This window comes from Anabrus simplex, chromosome 3, assembly GCF_040414725.1.
Source record: "Anabrus simplex isolate iqAnaSimp1 chromosome 3, ASM4041472v1, whole genome shotgun sequence".
NCBI lineage: Eukaryota > Metazoa > Arthropoda > Insecta > Orthoptera > Tettigoniidae > Anabrus > Anabrus simplex.
The window spans coordinates 87,454,373-87,470,685 of NC_090267.1; the positions used below are offsets into that span (position 1 = coordinate 87,454,373).

A 16,313-nucleotide genomic window follows, 5' to 3' on the forward strand; every position below is an offset into this window, starting at 1 on the left:
AGACAATGACGGGAATGAAAATCCACACCCTGTTTCCAGTCATTCGACCGGGTCAGGAATGGAATGAAGCCCTCATCTAGAGGCGAGGATAGGAAATGTGCCGGCTGCCGAAGCCTGTCGCACTGACATATGAAATGAAATGTTAATGGAGAGTGTTGCTGGAGTGAAAGATGACAGGGAAAACTGGAGTACCCGGAGAAAAATCTGTCCCACCTCCACTTTGTCCAGCACAAATCTCACATAGAGTGACCGGGATTTGAACCACGGTATCCAGCGGTGAAAGGCCGGCGAGCTGCCGCCTGAGCTATGGAGGCTCTAAAATGACGGGAATAAGTGTTTACAATAATCCTTTGCATGAACCAGCAATTTCCATCCTTTAAATGTACAAATGTACGCACTGCAGTAAATGTTTATAGTATTTCAAAAAAAAAAGTCTTTCGAGCAAATGCAGTACCGATAGTGTAATTTTTTTTTTATCGATGATATCTCCCATGTTCCAAGACTTGTCCTGCATGTTCCAACCAAGCCATCGGATGCAGATCGAGCAGGCAGTGTCCGAGAGTCCAAGACCAACTACAATTGCATTTGCCTTTGTCGATTGGCATCGATTGGTGTACCAGTAATGTCGATGTTGTCCCTCGTATACTACGTAAAGCCTGTAGTAATATAAAATGAAAAATATAATTTAGAAAAAGAGGGAATGTAAATGTATTGTTTGAATTATATCATTATTTTTCTCAATATTCCACGGAAGGCAGGAATAATGCAAAATAATTTAATTAATTTAAGTGTGTTTTGAACACAGTGTTTCCTGTCATTAATCGTCAAAAAAGTTGAAGTACTGTCGGTGTAACAAGTTGTGTACGATAAGTTTTATAATGTTGAGTTACGTGGAGATTATGCCGAAGACTTTATTAATATTGATTGTAGTTTTGCTAACTAGTTTAATTACTAGTGCGGAATGGAACACGAAAGATTACATGAAAAGAGAGCATTCCCTCATCAAGCCATACCAAGGTACATTATGTCTGAATTAACCTTCTCCTTTCTGCACGGTGTTGTTTATTGTGATGTAATTTACCTATATTTCTTATCTTTCAGGCTCTGGCATGACTATTCCGTACTGGGATTTCATGGGCAGTACAATTGTTACGAATAATTACGTCAGACTCACTCCTGATGTGCAAAGTAAACAAGGGGCTCTTTGGAATTCAGTGGTATGTTTTGGTTTAGAACATAACCTTTTAGTAAAGAATAATTACTGCACACCATTGTTTAAAGAGCAGCTGTTACTCTTGTTAAAGGAAAATAGTCAACTTATTCCTGAGAGAGTCCAAAGGTATTGTTTGGCTTCATTTGACGGGACTTAACTGTAGTCCTCTGCTTATCACCAAGTGGTCTCTTCACCACTGATTCTTGATTGTGACTGATCTGCTAACGACATAGAGTTATGTACACTGTAACTCTCCATTATTTACCATTGTTTGTTCTTCTTCTGTAGAGGTATGCGAGAACAGAGCAGGTTATCAATGGTAAACCTTCCGTACCCGGTGTGCGAAAGTGAGGTTAGAGATCAAACATGGCGCGGCTAGGGCGACGTCCCGTAACACTCGGGAGGCTTGCCAACTTATGCATTCTTAGTGACAAAACCATTGGTCTGGATTGATTAGGGTAGGTTAGTGACAAAACAATTCGTCTGGATGCATTAGGGTAGGGGCCGATGACCGTTAGGTCCCTTTAAACAGCAAGCAAGCAAGCATTACGGTAGGTTAGTGACTATTAGTGACTAGACCATTGGCCTGGGGGCAAGCAAAGCCTCCAGTTTAGAGTAGCGAAGCGGCCCTTAGGCCTCTAGTATCCCGCATGACACCTCCATTGGTCTGGATAGGTTAGTGATAAAACAATTAGTCTGGATACGTGAGGGTAGGTTAGTGACAAAACAATTGGTCTGGATACATTAGGGTATGTTAGTGACAAAACCATAAAATCCGTGAATATCACTTCGTCTGAACGCAAGGTTATGATGTCGCGGATAGAACACTTACATCCAGCACACGCCATGACACTTGTAAAGTGGTGGTTTTCTTACTTTTACCAAACTTTGAAATTGATGGTTCTCATACTTTTAGCGAATATGGCAGCCCTGTACTTGCTCTGTGGGAGACATTAGGAAGCTTGTCCGGCGAATAGGAACACATTGCGAACATTGGCTGTCCAATAGGAACACAGCACATGGTCGCAATCAGCTAATTTACACAGTTTCAGTTTTAATTCTTCTATTTAAGTAAGAATATTTCTTGGGGTGGGATGGTGGGTTTCTGGCAAGCATAAAGGAAGGATCTCTCCTTTCTGCTACTAGGTATTGTTGCATATCATTTTTATATGATTTTTACCATCTCTAAGTCTGCACACCGGGTACGGAAATGGTATCTTATCTATCATTGTATAACTGTTAAATGGTGTTCTGTGAGTATTTCTGAGCTATTTCATAGTTAATGTGTATTATCATGTATATTATTTCATTAGTATAGATCCCTTTTGCGACACTCACAAGTAACCGATAGTGACAAATGAGCACTCAAAAGAAAGAGAATAGACATTAGCTGTGACGAATTGCACTCTCATTTCATAAATATCGATACATTCTTTTAAAAAATGAGTTTAAAAAATTATACGAAGTGTGCAATTTGCAAATACTGTTGCTATAGGAAAATATCAAATCAAATCAAATCAAAATCTCTTTATTTGCAAATGAGGTGTCTACCTCGGTGGCAAATGGTACACTAAAATACATTATTGTCAAGCACTAAATTTTAAATTAACATGAGACGAATAAAATTTTCCTAGAATACAATATTATACAATTTACGCTAATAATTTTTTTCTATTAAACACACACATCATCCTTAATAAATTTATATTGTTTACAAAATTCTACTTATAATATCTTACAAACATAGTCAACTCATATACAGTACGGTATGTGAAATTACTTCTAATAATACTATACAACTGGTATAAGATTAAAATTTACATAGCATTTATTTACATATTTATATTTTACCCATTTTGGAACCTAAGTAGCATAACGACCTGCTGCGTCTTAACCAGAGCCCCTTTTGCCACCACTTTTCAGAGTTCCTGAAGGGCCTTCACAGCTACCGTAGCGGTCCCAGGGCTCTCGAAGTCCCCACTGTACTTCACCCCTACAGGCAGTCTCCTACTTGGGCTGTCCAAACTCCTTAGACCAGGGGATGGAATTAATTTAATCACACACATTTATTATTTACAATATCCTGCACTGGTCGAATGCCCTCTAACATTTAATTTATTATCTCTGTTGTTGTTTATTCTCTTCTTGAATATCTGTACAGATTTTGGAAAAGGATCAAACACTACCCCTGGTAAACTGTTCCACTCCTTCACGCCCTTCCCAATGAAAGAAAATTTACCCCAATCGCTTCTGCTAAAATTCCTTCTAATTTTGTACTTGTGGTCAGTTCTACCAATATAATTATTTTCCAACCGAAGCCTCTCACGGATATCTACCCATGCTTCTTCTCCTGTATAGGCTCTATATAATCCTATAAGTCTACTATTCTCCCTTCTCTTACTTAAAGTTTCCCACCCAAGTTCCTTTAACATTTCTGATACACTACTCTTTCTCCTGAAATCCCCTGTTACAAACCTTGCTGCTTTCCTCTGCACACCATCTAGTTCTTTTATTAGGTATTCTTGGTGAGGATCCCAAACACTGTTTGCATATTCCAATAATGGACGAACCATACTTAAGTAACATTTTTCTTTTAATTCTTTGTTGCATCCTTTAAGTAGCCTCATTATGACATGTAACGATCTGTATGCTTTCCCAACAACGTCATCAACATGACCCTTCCAGTGCAAATTACTTTCAAGTCTCACACCTAAGTATTTGCACTTGCCATCTTTTGGTATAACTACCTCATCCAAAGTATATTCAAATTCAGTTTTAAAGCTCCTGTTTGTAAAAGTTGTAACAGTTGATTTGGCTCCATTAATCTTCATATTATTTTCTTCAACCCATTCCTGGATACTGTCAAGGTCCCTTTGTAATTCTGAACAATCCTCAATGTTATTTATTTCCCTATAAACAATTATGTCATCTGCATACAATCTTATTTTCGATGTTATATTGTTCCCTAAGTCATTTGCGTATATTAAGAAAAGTAACGGACCGATTATACTACCCTGTGCAATTCCCTTCCAGACTTTCTCTTCCTGTGATATGTTATTTCCTACTTTGACTTTCTGAACCCTTGAATTTAGAAATGTTCTTATCCAACGTATAACCCTTACGTCCAATCCTATTCCCTCCAATTTCTTTAATAATATTCCATGTTCCACTCTATCAAAGGCTTTGGAAAGATCTATGGCTATGCAATCTAACTGGCCTCCTGAATCTAACTGATCTGATATGTCCTGCTGAAATCCCACCAGTTGTGCCTCGCAAGAAAATTTCTTTCTAAATCCATACTGGCTCCTCATGAACCAATTTTTATCATCACATATCCCTCTGATGTACTTTGCTATTAAACTCTCCAGTATTTTACAAACTATACTGGTCAGGCTGATTGGTCTGTAGTTCTCTGGTTTCCTTTTATCACCCTTTCCTTTATAAATTGGTATTATTATAGATTCCTTCCATTCCTTTGGTATCACACTATTATTTATGACATAGTCAAAGAGAAATTTTAAATAAGGCACTATATACCACCCCATTGTCTTTAATACCTCCCCAGTAATTTGATCACTTCCTGCTGCTTTTCCTTGCTGAAGCAGTTGGATTTCTCTGAAAATATCTTCATTTGTGAATGAGAAGCTTCTTGTTTCCCTCTGTGTCTCTCCCTCTCTATCTTCTGTTACGGTTTCCAAGTCCTGACAATCTTCTACTGAATCTCGGAATTCCCTACTAAAGAGGTTTGCTTTCTCAGTATCTGTTAAATAGTGTTCACCCCCTTCTCCCACCATTGTAGGAATTTGGATTCCTTTTCCTTTTTGATTCCTAATATATGAATACAGCTTTTTCCATTTCCCTTTGTGGTCATTACCCTCTTGAAGAATGCCATTCATATAATTCTCTTTTGCTTCCTTTTTACTCTATTCAGTTCCCTCATTAGTTGTTTTCTAGTTTCTCTATTCTCCCTACCTTCTTTGATTTTCCTGCATTTTCATGCAAGGTCATTGCTGTCCACTTCACATTTTGGCCACTAGGACGCTTGTGTTATGGCATTATATTATGCTGTAATTATCTGTTAAGAAAAGAATAATAGTAAAACCAAAAATTACTTCCGGAATATTCGTCTGTATAATAATGCACTTGCATTTGCTTCCGTTCAACTAGATGCCATAAATGTTAAAAAATCAAAGATTACATTAAGTAATAAGTAAGACTGTCTAATATTGTACTGATTTGTGTATTCCTTATTTCACCAGTAGTTCACCAAAGGGCTACTCCACCACATACATATTTTATGAATATAGGAGATGTACACAAGTATGAAGGATGAGTTCTCCACCTAATCAACTCATCCTTCATACTTGTGTACTTGAACTATCAATACGGACTATGAAGCTAATGGATTATAGTATAGGAGATATCTTGCACAAGTCCCCCAGTAGGCTATATTTTGTTTGGAATTGTTTATTGGTCTCGGAACATAACTAGGAATGAGGTACATAGGTTTATTTATCATATATTTCAATTTACTGTTGTAGCCCACCTGGTGGCCATGATTGTTAAGGCATTGAAGTCTACACGGTCTGACACCGTGTTTGGCCAGTTTGAGTCCCGTTGGTGTAAAAAATTTTCACTCCATGAGAACATTGGCTGGCAGGGTAGGGGAGGTGGTGGTATACAATTACCAGATTGCGTGCCAAAAGTCTGGATTAAATTCCAAACTTCTCCGCAGTGCTCATATGGAGTGAGGGCATATGACACTGTTGGTGGTGATTCGTCCATCGGATATGGACGTTAAGCCTTGAGCAGACCCCTTGGTCCTATTCGAAAGGAGTAGGCTATGTGCCGGCACTGTGTTTCACCATCTCCCTCATCTGTCACTTCATTCATTTTATCTAATTAACTCTTCTGATGAGGTTGATGACAGGAACACCATCCGGTCATAAAAATCCGCCACAACAGATTTGTCTCGTCTCGTACCCGAACCTGAAGAGAAACAGGACAAGGGTTGGACAAACAAATATTTCATTATGCTGTTTTAGTTTGTTTAATTGGCTTTTAATTACATTACATTGTTGGTAAAATTCTTGGATGGTGAGTGCTCTTGGAACTATAGGGCCTAACACATTCATGTGGAATGTCAAATTGTTGCCTCCTTTTAGGGTAGCACCTTAAGGTGACTGGGCCAGCATGTAATTCATTACACAGTGTGATACGAATCTGCTTGACGAGGAGGTGTGTGTTTATTGCTGATGCTAGAATCGCACAATCCTACCCCCAGAAGAAACTTACTTTTATAACCAAATACAGGGACATCTTCCACCATTACCTACAACCCTTCACTGAACTGCCATTGGATACATTTTATGAAGCTCCGATAATTCAATGTAGTTAGTCGTAATAGTCGACTTTGCCTCGCTAATGGGTCCTAATAAAAGAGTTATAATATCAAATGCATCACGGGTACCAATCATGTGGGCCAATGGCTGTCACGAGGCTTTCTGCCAAACTTCCCTGATGTGTTAGACCAATGGCTTTTTTATGTATAGCCAGGGAAGCCAATAAAGAAGCTATTAAAAAAAAAAGATGTGTGCCAATGGCTGAAGTAAAAAGGAGCACCCACTCACTCCTTTTGAGAAGCTTTCTGTTAAACACCCTGATGCGTTGAACTGATGATCTTTTGTCACTAGCCTAGAAGGGTGCAGTCTAATCAAGAAAAACTGTATAAAGTGTTACAGTTGGTAGCACATAACGATGCTCCTATCGGCACTCTCCTCAACTAACAATAGGGGACAATCACCCTGCACCAGTCATTCATCTCTAATCTCTCTTCCAGTTGTTGTAGGATTGTACACCTCTGATTGGTCCTCTGATTGGGTGGATGTCACTGATCTTAGTTGACTTCGGCCATGAGTTATATAAGGGGACATACCATGCCTTGCTGAGCTTCAGTCCTTTGTCCTTTCTGTTGAAGTTATCCTGGATGTTTGTGTATTTCAATAGCTTCCCTGTAGAGGTGGACGTGGAAGTGAGATTTTGTGGCCAGTATATCGGCATCCACGTAACGGATCTCATGTTTTCTGTCAAGCAGCTCATGCTCTGCTAGTGCTGACTTAACATATTGCTCCAGACAACAGTTCCTTTTATGCTCCGTCAGGCAAGTCTTGACACTACTGCCAGTCGTGTCAATATAAACAGCTGCATGGTATCCTATAGACTCCAGTAAATATTAGAGGGTCACATGGATCTTTGGCAGAACATAACATGTTTCGTAGCTGCTGGGTCAGCTGAAAATGGTCTTAACATCGTAACATTTAAGGAGCCTTCCAATATGATCCATAACATCCCAAATAGACACCAAAAAATCAATACCTTTCTTTCTGAGTGGTTCTCGTTTGTCAGCTGGCTGTCTTCTGGGATGGAATGCTCTCCTGAGATCTTGTACCGTATAGCCATTGGATTGTAAGGCTTGATCAAGATGCCGTAGTTCTTCCTCGATGTACTCTAGTTCACAGATCCAAAGAGTCTGGTCCATCAAGTCTTCATCTTTAGTTAAGCAGATACCGGAACCAACATTATAAAATATATAGACAGATGAATGTCACACTCTGTTCATATGCTGCCGGAATTGGATATGAGGAAATAATCATGCAGAATTTAATCCAGTACACTTTTTTTTTTCACTATAAGATAAAGGTAAAACATGCAGAAGTTCGCAATTACAAATGTTTTGGCCTTCGGCACTGAGTTCAGTCACTGTTTAGTGCATTTGTTGTTGTTCAGAAAATGGTATTTATCATACTTCCTTCTGCAAAATATGCAGTTTCTCTCGTCAGACACTATATGAAAGTTACAAACAGTGCACAGCTTGTGATGGAAACCATGCCCTGCTAGTCTGGTCACTACATTTCTCAATTGCTGATTCGTTTTCAGATCTTCAATCAGGAAATGGTTCCTTGGTTAATACATAAACATAATGAGATGGGGTGTGTTTTGATACTCTCAGTGCTCTCTTAAGAAATGTAGCCTTCACTTTCCCCAAAACTTAAGATGCTCCAAAACTATGTGAATACCATAACTCAAAACTGGGACTATTTTGTATTTAAAGAGTTTCATTGCTACATCAATCTATAACATTTATATATGTGGTATGTTGTTTATGGCTCTTATGGCCATTATAGCTTTTTTTATTTTTATTTTCACACCAGACAAATGCTGGGGCTGTAGGTACCTTAAGGCCACAGTCGCAATCCTTCTCACTTCTAGCCCTTTCCTATCCCATCATCACCATAAGATCCATCTGTGTCAGTGCGACGTAAAGCAAATTGTTCAAAAAAAAAAGAAAAAAAGCTTTTTCCTTTCTGTGGATACTGAAAGTGGTCTCTGTCAGCTGAAGTATTACCCATAGATATTTAAAGGAGTTTGTGACACTTAGGATAGCCTCTCTGAAAGATATGGTATCTCAGGCTCCTCTTCTTCCTCCTTTTCAGAAGTTTACCTGAGCAGTCTTCTTCTTATTTATAGTTAGACTGTTTAAGTCTGATCAATTTAACAATCTGTTGGAGTTATTTAGTTTATTTTCCGGGTTGAACCGTGTTGTTGTTACCTGTACATTACGTACAGTTTGCAGACGTTTCGAATATATTGCAGTATTCTTTTTCAAGGCGAATGAAATACTTCTACTCGATCCGAGGTAGTCGGTCTCTCAGGCAGCAGTCACATGAAAAAGAAATACTGCAATGTATTCAAAACGTCGGCAAACTATACGTAATGTGCAGGTAACAACAACACGGTTCAGCCCAGAAATAAACTAAATAATTCTACACACCGTGGAAGTTTCACCTCTAATCTGTTGGAGGTTTTCTATCTTCCTCACTGTAATAATCATATCATCAGCATACATATACATTTTTGTTGAAGACTGGTTTTCTGATATATCGATTACATCTGTGCGGTTTGGGTTCACATAACTATTAGCTTGCATTCGGCAGCCCTGAAGATGCTTTTCCATGGTTTCCCATTTTCACACCAGACAAATGCTGGGGCTAAACCTTAAAGCCATGGTTGCTTCCCTCCCACTCCTAGCCTTCTCCTATCCCACCATCGTCGTAAGACCTATCTGTGTCATTGCAACGTAAAGCAAAATTATGTTTAAAAAAAAAATCTATTACATACGCTGCTACAATGTTAAATAATAGAGGACTGATTGGATCGCCTTGTAATACACCTTTCATTTGTAGGATGGGTCTCGACTGGGTTGTGCTGTCATGTATAAGATTGTATTGCAGTATTGCACTTATGATTCATATCAGGTTTTTCTCCAAGCATGTATTCCAATTTTGCAGTCAGTATCGTACTGTCAGGTAGGTCGAATGCCTTCTGGTAGTCCATGAAAATGGTGAACAATTTGCCTTTCAGTTCTTGCAAGGTTTCATTGATGTCTTCTAGAAAGACTGCTATGGCTTGTAGACATTCTTTATTCATGCGTGAAGGCTTCTTTCTCAGACTGGTAGAATTTTACTATCCGGTACTCAGTGTTCTCCCCAGAAATGTTCGTCAGCTGGGTGGCAGGGATGAATAGTCAGGCGGGGAATACTACGTAAAAAATGAATGTGATAAAATTTCAGTTTATTCCCCTCAGGGCATTAACAGTAATATCAGACAGGTAAATATTAACTGCAAAATTGGACTACTTTAGTTTTACTATCATGAACAAGATATGAAATTAAATGAAATGGCGTATGGCTTTTAGTGCCGGGAGTGTCCGAGGACATGTTCGGCTCGCCAGATACAGGTCTTTTGATTAAATGCCCGTAGGCGACCTGCGTGTCGTGATGAGGATGAAATTATGATGAAGATGACATATACACCTAGCCCCCATGCCAGCGAAATTAACCAATGATGGTTAAAATTTCCGACCCTACCGGAAATCAAACCCGGGACCCCTGTGACCAAAGGCCAGCATGCTAACCATTTAGCCATGGAGCCAGACACAAACAAGATATAACAGATTATTTTAATCCTCTAGTGTTCTACTGCTTGTTCATAATCATGTAACACCGGAGCTTACCACTTGGTTGCTGTGGAGTACCATACGGGTTTGTGACGTCCCATGGAATTGACACCACTTGCGCATGATATTATGTTGTAGTCAAGCTAAACATTTAAACTCCAATGCAATTTATGCAATTATGCTGACAATAATGAAGATTTCTCATTTAAATAAACAGTCTTACAGTATTTACATTTTAATTTGGAGCACCCAATGACTCATATATTTATTATTATGTAACTAGCACATATATCTAGGTTATGTTAGCCGGGCAGTCCGTAAAAACGGCAGGGTGGTGCGTAACATTATTAGGAAGCTGAAATGTTGCAAATCTTATGTTGAATTCCTTTTAGAGGAGAGATGTACTGTATTCATTACAATAGCCAGGGACTCACCAGCCCACCCCCGAAGTTAATTTACTTTTATAATTTAATTAATGTAGCACGCACCATTCTTCATTCCTCGAACAGGTACAGGCATTGCCGTTGGCTGACATATGATTGCCTTATCGGGTATAACGTCTTTCCCAGCAATCAAGAGAAATACATTCCGTTACCAACCTGTGCAAAGAATACAGAACGACAATATTTTCCTATGAAACTTGCTTTAATGTAGTGGAGGTATAGCTCACTGGCAACCTTAAAGAGCTCGTGTACCCTTGTCCCTTAAGGGGAACGATGTTTCAAACAGGAATTCCGCAAGGTAGCCTGCGAAATGCACTTTATTCCTGCCGAATACTGGGATCGAGTAGCTACTATGCTTCATATGTCTCCAGCAATTCTCACTGTGGTGGGTGTGAAAGGTTGGCCTGTCGTTAGGCAGCACCCTCATGTTTCTCCTGTTGTTGTGACACTCTTCCTAATGTTAACAAACTGAATAGAGTGATTTGCATGAAGGTGCACGAATCTTTCATGCTCCAGGCAATCAGAAATAATTATTTTTCCAGGCAATACCCAGCCTTTAGTAACTGCCAGCAACGTCTCCTTGTCCGTTTTCTCCTCAGATACAACAAAAATGGTTTTGTGTGTCTCTCCCCCACTCCCCAAAGAGCCACTGTCCTTCCATATGCCTCCCTCTGTGGTATTTTGACTTGCTGAATTCATCAATTTCGACAATTATATGGGGCCATCGTATTTATTTTTTTATTGTTGACGTCGACCCACCCAACACACACCTCATGACAAAAGTTGCTCGAATCAACAATAGTTTTCCCAGGAAAACCCAACTTAACTTGACAGTAAGGGACAAAGATTAAGACATCACAGGACTGCGAAATAAGCTATATCATATGAGGACAACTTGGAATCCGTAAAGAAAACGTTTTTCCACCCACTTACATACCAACGACATTGGTCACCGCCAAAAACTGTGCGATTGTTATTCACAATTAATTTTACTTGATGCCAACACCTTTCACATACTTGTGATGTTGATACAACTGTACTGAGTTACCCAAGTTGTTCTTATAATTAAGTATGAAATCGCTAATATTTGTAACACACCCTCTGCACAAAGCCATTTCAATAACCAACAGAGCTAATGAATAAACATTATACAGTCATTTGGCAGGTACTTCCTTTTCCAGCTGGCACTAGATGAGGGAAAATATGGTTCCTCTCCACTTTGTCCTGTCTCTCCAGCGTTCCTCAGCCAATGCTGTGCTCCAGTCCAAGTTCCGTTGTCCTATGCTGTTCTTCACAGTCCATTGTAATCTTGGTCTTTCTTGTCATCTGTCTTTCCAGTGCTTGTCTTGGCAGTCTTTCTTCTTTCATTTGCTTGAGATGTCCAAACCATCTCAATCTGTTCTTTTCCAGTTTATCATTTAATTTTTGCACATTTTGCTCTTTTTGTCTTCATTTCTCACCCTATTCCTCCTTGTCTTCTGTACCATACTCCTCAGCTGTGTGCATTCTACTCTCATCTCTCAGTCATTGTCCAGGTTTCTGCTGCATATGTCATTATTGGTAAGTAATATCCCTTGTACATTTCTTCTTCTTATTCTTCTTCGTCATTGGACCACTTAAGTCAATCATTTTCTGGCCATCTTCTATAAGTTTTCTTTCCAAATTGCCCAGTAGCTTTTCATTCATTCTGATCTTTTCTGTCGTTCTTCATCTGTAAATACCCTTTTCATTGTATGTAGTTTGTCTGTTTTTGGTTTAAATCTTATTTTTATGTTTTTCAGTTTCTTTAAATTTTCTGTTTTGATTTGCAAATTATTCAGTTATTTCTAGTTCTTCCATATCCTTTTTAATTTCCTTAATCTGTCAATGTGTATCACCATTTGCATGAATTAATATCAACTAAGGTCGTTATCCAATTATTTAATAACCTTCTTCTTGGTTTAATACCACAGGTGGTTCATTATTAACTTTGTGATAATATGGTTTACTTATATTATCTGCTCATTTATTGAAGGATATGTGCCTCATTCTTGTAAAACGGCTGTTGGTTTTAGTGTATGTTAAGTTTGATGTGTCCGGCTCCATGGCTAAATGGTTAGCATGCTGGTCTTTGGACACAGGAGTCCTGGGTTCTATTCCCGGCAGGGTTGGGAATTGTAACCATCATTGGTTAATTTCTCTTGCACAGGGGCTGGGTGTATGTGTCGTCTTCATTATCATTTCATCCTCATCACGATGCGCAGGTCGCCTACGGGAGTCAAATCAAAAGGCCTGCATCTGGCGAGCCGAACATGTCCTCGGGCACTCCCGGCACTAAAAGCCATACTCCATTTCATTTAAGTTTGATATGCCGGGCTGAGTTGCTCAGACGTTTGAGACACTGGCCTTATACATCAGCCTCGTGCCGGTAGATTTACTGGCACGTAAAAGAACTCCTGTGGGACTCAATTCCGGCACCTCTGTGTCTCCGAAAACTGAAAAAAATAGTTAGTGGGACATAAAGCATTATTATTATTATTATTATTATTATTATTATTATTATTATTATTATTATTATCACTGGGAAAGTGAGTCCATCACAGACACGATGAGAAAAAGAAGAATTGCCTTTTTTTGTCATATATTTCGATTAAGTGATAACAGAGTTTTAAAACAATTATTTAATTACTTTTGGAATAGTAAATTTAAAAAAATTGGTTTAAAGAAGTTCAAAGTGATTTGGAGGAGTTGAATATTACCATGCAAACCATAGAAAACAGAGGTGAGAGAAGTATTTTGAAGAATAAATGCATCAGGCTTCCTCTGACCACTGTACAGAGGAAACAATATGTTATAACGGATGCGGAGAGGGCAGCCAGGTCAACCAGACTCAAGACTTTTTGGGAGAAGAAAAGGAAGATAAATTTGTTGTAGTCTGATTTAAGTGCTCCAATGTGGGAGTAAACTCTGTAAATAAATAAATAAATAAATAAATAAATAAATAAATAAATAAATTAATTAATTAATTAATATCACTCATGTTGAAATTATTATATTTTGTGACAAAATTGTTACTTATGTTAAATTCAATATAGACTTCATTAAATCTCTATTCCTGTGTGCATTTATGATAGTAATTAATATAATTTGTGGATATTTATATTCACAGATGCCTGAAAACTGTTGTTTAGCAGGCTATAAGAGCAGTTACTAGTCAAGCCAAGCAGATGGCTACATAATAGCGTTCAGCATTCCAAAGGATCCTCTGCTGAGACAAAAATGAATTAACTTAATAGTATTCTAAGAAAAGACTGGACAGTAACTTCAGAGGTTATGTGGCACACGTGATGCGGAGCCATAGATACGCATTATTATGACCTGATAATTCCCCCTCCCAACAATAGAAAGATGTCTACATTTTTCTTACGTTTACCGTATTTAGGCGAATAATCCCCGCATATTTTTTTTAAAAATTCGAGGCACGAAATTGGGGTGCGGGTTTTATTTGCGTCAAGGTTGCCAACGCGCTCCTGGCTCACCTAGTTTTCGATGCTGAGTGTACAGTTATGCTTTGTGCAACCGTAGATGGAAGAAAACTGTCCCCATATGTCATATTTAAACAGAAAACAATTCAGACTTTTAATTCTAAACTGACTTTACATTTTTTTTAAATAGTACTGTATTTTACAGAGTAATTTAAATTCTAAATTTCTCCACGTCACAATAGAACGTGTCTTCCGGAACTTGCAGCGGTAGCTTTCCGCTCTTTCACTCACTTCGGTGTGTTTCACAGTTGAAAATGGAGTGACATCGTAATTCTTTTGTATTCAGTGTTTTAAGGAAAGCCACAATATCACGTAGCAGGCAGTATGTGGAAAAGCAGAATCCACAAAAACTGGTGAGGGTTGGCATTTCTGAATTACGAGACAGCTGTTAATTCAAAATCACATAATTGGATGTCCAATTTCTGTATTACAAAGGCGCCGGTGTGTCTATTTCAAGTGTTTACATTGCACGAAAAGAATTATCCACCATCGGTCGTGTTACTGTCCAGTAAAAAGAGACCACGTGTGAGAAGTGTTTTAGACCCGTATTCTCCAACGTTGGTAACTTTTGCTGTTATCTTAGATTTTCAAAACTCAGATATGGCATTATTTCGGATAACACTCACTTCCGTATTCACCACAGAATTTATTATCTCAGTTTACAAAACTAAGTTTTCGTTTCCCTCTCAGTTTGAACTGCATTTTTTCATACTGATGTACAGAAAACAAATGACTACATGCTGCCGCCACTATTGAATTGTAAACAAGTTTTTGATTCCATTCGAGGTTTGCAAATAATTTGCATAAATTATGTCCGCTATTGAGCAGAAACGGAGAAAGAAGCCTAATATGACTTTCCAAGAGAGTGAATTGTTATTGAACTTGGTGGCAGAAAGCATTAACAAAGGGAATAAGAAAAACCAATTATGGCCTACACATTGTAAGTCACTCAAAATAAGTCAGTATTCCTTCATTCTTCATTAAAAGTGTAACGCCCCCCTTTTTACAGAAGAGAGCACATAATACAAGGTATATATAAAACAGGTCATGTTTTAATAAGCCAAAATAACAAACCTGAAAGAATAACGTCAGCCGATGATACACCCGGAAAAACATTTTAAACTTCAACCACATAGCAATGACAACTAGAGAAAGTATCTATGGGAAGCAGGCCGGGAAACCCTACAGAGGACGAGATCTCACGTGACGTTGTAGGGAAAGAAACGTGAGTACACTAACCCTTTTGTCTGACTTTACTCAACATATGGAATTTAAACAAGAAATAAAGAACACCAATTAAAAATATAACATCTTCACTTAAAAAGGTTCATTCGAACCACGAGGTTCCTATTGGTGGTTCTTCAGCAAAGTGAACATTTACACAAAATTACAATTACATTTAAATTAGTGAACATGATTTCGATGTTGAAATTTACAATGAAAATTTAACGGGGAATATGACATAATTACAAACATCTTACAAGGCAATCTAAAAATGTTACAAGGAAATGAAACAACGGAAATTAAATTTAGCGCAGAGGCCTATAGAGGGGCAGTCCTCTCCTAATACACATCAGTGAGGGACGCATAGCTCAACAGGTGTACACTAAATTGACACGGAGTTACTGGAGGCAACTCGAGAAAAAAAAATTAAAGTTTACATTTACACAAAAGGTTAATAAAAGGAATTGCCTCCAAAACAAAGGATATGCCTAGCTGACGAACTAAGGCATTACAAAATCAAAATGGTGAAAACCAGGGTCTAAGGTAAACTCCACACAAATGAATTTACATTTTAAATTTACACTTGAGAAAAGAAAACATGCTTACCTCGGGATGGCTGGAGCCAGTGAGCGGACCACCTAAGAAGGTGCGTCCGATCGTTAAGACATACGAATACCAAAGACGCTGAACAGAGCCTTGCTCCTGCTAAGGAGCCAAAAGGCCGGAAATTGAGAAATACTCAAACAGCCAATCAGGGAAGCTACCTATATTTCGACCCGAAGTTTCACCAATACAAATTAATGTTATTTTCGTCAATGGCATTACAGCACCGTATATGGTAATGTAGGAAATATTGTACCCTACAGGGCACATTAATACTGCAGGATGATACC

At 38.5% G+C, this 16,313-nt stretch overlaps 1 protein-coding gene across 1 annotated transcript in view; it reads left to right on the forward strand.

The window, feature by feature from the left end:
* The first annotated feature begins 837 nt into the window (after window positions 1-837).
* LOC136866005 (vesicular integral-membrane protein VIP36) overlaps window positions 838-16,313 on the forward strand; it is a 189,530-nt gene continuing 174,054 nt past the window's right edge. The window contains exons 1-2 of the mRNA XM_067142614.2: window positions 838-1,017; window positions 1,102-1,217. Of these exons, the coding sequence (XP_066998715.2) occupies window positions 879-1,017; window positions 1,102-1,217 (255 nt within the window). The 5' untranslated portion in view covers window positions 838-878. The remainder of the gene's footprint in view (window positions 1,018-1,101; window positions 1,218-16,313) is intronic.